Here is a 3559-nt window from a genome sequence, read left to right on the forward strand (position 1 = left end):
CTAGGCTCTTGCTATGCAGTTGCTGGGGTGTTGCTAGAGTATATGGTTGCTAGAGTTTGTTCTGGGTGATTACAGACATTCCCACCTCTGTTAATAACAGAAAATCAAACATTGTTTTCAAAACTGATCCAGTTTCAGTGCTTTGGTATTATTGTATTTCTTTCTAATGTTAGGAAATTCAAAAGTTTTTGTTGCTCTTAAACTTGCACTAAACGTGATTATACCATCTAAGTAGCCTATGTAATTTTAATAGATACCGCATATCTTCTTTAGTGATATAAGCTCAGAAACATTTATAACCTGTTGAAGTTTTTTTATATTGTGCATTGACTTGGTGCCATGATGGATATTGAAATGTTGTTATTTATTTTTCATTTTAAACAGTATAGATGATTACTTAATGGTAATACAATATTTGTGAACACAACTGTGTATGTCAGACCATAAATCCCCAAAAACTATGCATGGGGGCTTGCTTTGGTGTTGCCACCCCTCATAGACCCCATGCCACCCCTTTGCCACCCTAAACAATATTTTCTAGATCTGCCCCTGGTTTTCATTACATAAAAGCAAAATCTATATTTTTAGTTTTTATTATTATTTTAAATAAGTTATTACAGACATATGTATACTATTAAGATCAATATGTAATTATAGGTAAAATAACTGACAAAATATGTACAGCCTCTCATTTAGTAGCCTAACTTAATATACTACACTTTAAATTTCTTTAGCCAATTATTAGAAGGAAGAACAAATATGACATAATTTACTAAGATAAACAAGACATTTATGAAGTGATAGCTTTTTTCCAATTTTCTCAGGTTGATCACCTCCGCGTGGCCACCCGGTCCATGTGGCGTCAGTCCCTCCGCGCAGATCCCGGATGGAGCGGCCATTGGGCGGAAGTGAACAGAGGTGCACAATAACTGCGGGCTGGGAAGAGGAAAAAATATATATACACTTTGAAATAAATTTACACTCGGCGTGTGACAACATTGGATTAAACCGCAGAGCCTCTGATCCTCTCAGAAACATCCTCAGGCTGGACTTTTAGTGCGCTCGAGAGGACCGGATCGCCGAAATCAAGTCGTGGAACTTGCTGAAAAAAAGCGCAGTTCAGCCTGCACGGAGCCGAGAGGAACCCACGGGCTTCGGGTTACGCCGAGCACCCTCGCTGTTGCTTCTTTTTTCTTTGCAAGACTCTTGCTGAATCTAAAGAGGCCCTCTTGATGAATTATGTCTACCACCAGTATTGACCCACAGGTAGGTTGGAGTGGCAACGGCGTCGCTAAGGCCTTTAGGTGGAGGAGCAGGGAATACGCGTGCAGCCTCCGCCGCTTCTGCGGAGACATTACGGGCATCTGCTTCTGCTTGCTTCACGCAAGCGCGATGGCTAACGAGTTAGCATTTTTTCCACTCGTGTATTGAATATTACATCGCGTTTCTTCGGTCTAAACCGATATTTCCGTTCGACACATCGCAAAATGCGTTCTGCTCCAGTGTATCGTCAGGATAAAACTTCATTTAGTATACAATCTCTCTCATCAGCTTTCTAGAGTTATAACCAGTTTTCTCTGGACTTGGGCTGATATGCGTGATCGACGAAATGTTTAGCTATCTGGGTGAACGTCAGTTCCATGATTGACTAAATAAATATCAACTTAAGCCCTCGTTTCTATTTAATAACGAATGACGAGCGACTGCTGATAGTGCATTGATTTATTGGTGATGCTCTGATGGAGTCGATGTGGATTAAGAACATGAAACGTTGTGTAGTATTCACATGTTAAACACGAAGAGCTCGTGTTTAAAACAACAATATAAAGGTGTTAATGATGTTATCTTGTTGTTTTTACCCACCTCTGATCATCTACTGAATGGGAAGACATCCAAAGGGCAAGACGCTAAAGGTAAGTTTGCTTTATAATATAGATGTCTATACAGGTTTAGAAATAAAACGTCCAGGATAGTCTCTTTAATTCACATTAAGTCCACTTTTACCAGTATTAATGCCTTTGGCTATGGCTGTTAAGTCAAGTTTGGGCATTCATTCTCTGACTTATATCAATGCCTGGTTGCTGTGTTGCTCTCATATCATTCAAATAATGTTGTCTGAGAGCTCAAATCACCTGATGGAGCCATATACCTCCTAGCAGTCCAGAACTGCTCCTGTTGGATTAACACCACTCTGACACATCAATTGGCAATGGGAGCTTGGCTTTTGAACACATTAAATTGATTATGCTTCATAATTCTATAGCATTAACTACTGTAGTTGTGAATTTTTGTCCTTTGGCTTTGTGTCATTTTTAGATGCTCCTCTTCATCTATTGTCTGTAGTATTGTGGTAGTCAGACAGAACATGTAGTGAATGACTCACTGAGATTGTGTGGTGAAATACACATTACTGTAGTTGTTTAACATTTTTTGAAGATCTAAAATGTGAATAGCAGAGCTTTGGTAAAGTGATATCTTCTAAGAGACAGAGAAGGCTGTTGGATTTAGCATGTGCTTTGAGTTTATCAGATGTACAGGTCTGAACGGTAACCCTGATGTTTAACATCATTCTTTATTTCAGTGCAAAATGGCTCTCTTCATCAGAAGGAAACGGTCCACGACAATGACTTTGAACCATACCTCACTGGCCAGTCTAATCCGGTGAGAAATGTGTTTTTGTATTTGTCTTAGGGTGTGAAATGGAGGGAAAAACATTTCATTCAACATGTATTCTCTGAAAACATCTTATGTTTTTACAGTTTTGCTTATCAGCTTAAAGGGTTAGTTCAGCCCAAAATGAAAATTCTGTCAGTAATTACTCACCCTCATGTCGTTCCAAACCCGTAAGACCTTCGTTCATCTTCGGAACACAAATTAAGATATTTTTGATGAAATGTGAGCACTCTCAGACCCTGCATAGACAGCAACGCAAATGTAATGTTCCCAGGTCCAGAAACGTAGTAAGGACATCTTTAAAACAGTCCATGTGACATCAGTGGCTCAACTTCAGTTTTGCAAAGCTACGAAAATACTTTTTGAGTGCAAAGAAAACAAAAATAACATAATTTATTTAACAGTTGACCTATCAGTAAGCCCCACCCCCTTAGTTACTGTTGCTCACTCGGACAAACAAACGTTGCTCACTGTCTTAAAATGACAGCTGTCAGTGAAAACCTTCTTCCGAGGTATTTCTGATAAATTTGGGACACAGATGGACCTTCAAGTGGGACTTAAATATGCCATGGAGGGATATATAAAAGATATTAAAATAAATGTAAAAATACAGATCACAAGGCAAACGGGAGAATTATTTTACAGTCGTCACGATCGCAATGACAACATGCAGGATCAACGCCGTTCATATACCGCAGAGTAAGATTAAATTAATTTACATTTAACCAGATTAATATGGAGAGGCACTCTATTATAGACCTTCGTTTATGCGTTTTTGACTTTCACTGCACGGTACATGACGTGAGAACAGTTCGCTATTTAGGTTTGTACGTTAGCATGGACTCACTAACTTTACCGTTAGCTAGTTTTAGCCAGAGATACCTTG

The 3559-nt window shown here is 39.0% G+C and overlaps 1 protein-coding gene across 1 annotated transcript in view; it reads left to right on the forward strand.

Moving 5' to 3' along the window:
* The first annotated feature begins 814 nt into the window (after positions 1-814).
* Positions 815-3559, forward strand: part of LOC107678560 (YTH domain-containing family protein 1-like) — a 12682-nt gene continuing 9937 nt past the window's right edge. The window contains exons 1-3 of the mRNA XM_016473867.1: positions 815-1266; positions 1889-1913; positions 2582-2661. Coding sequence (XP_016329353.1) covers positions 1240-1266; positions 1889-1913; positions 2582-2661 — 132 coding nt within the window. The 5' untranslated portion in view covers positions 815-1239. The remainder of the gene's footprint in view (positions 1267-1888; positions 1914-2581; positions 2662-3559) is intronic.

This window comes from Sinocyclocheilus anshuiensis, unplaced genomic scaffold, assembly GCF_001515605.1.
Source record: "Sinocyclocheilus anshuiensis isolate Anshui unplaced genomic scaffold, SAMN03320099.WGS_v1.1 scaffold13, whole genome shotgun sequence".
Taxonomy (NCBI): domain Eukaryota; kingdom Metazoa; phylum Chordata; class Actinopteri; order Cypriniformes; family Cyprinidae; genus Sinocyclocheilus; species Sinocyclocheilus anshuiensis.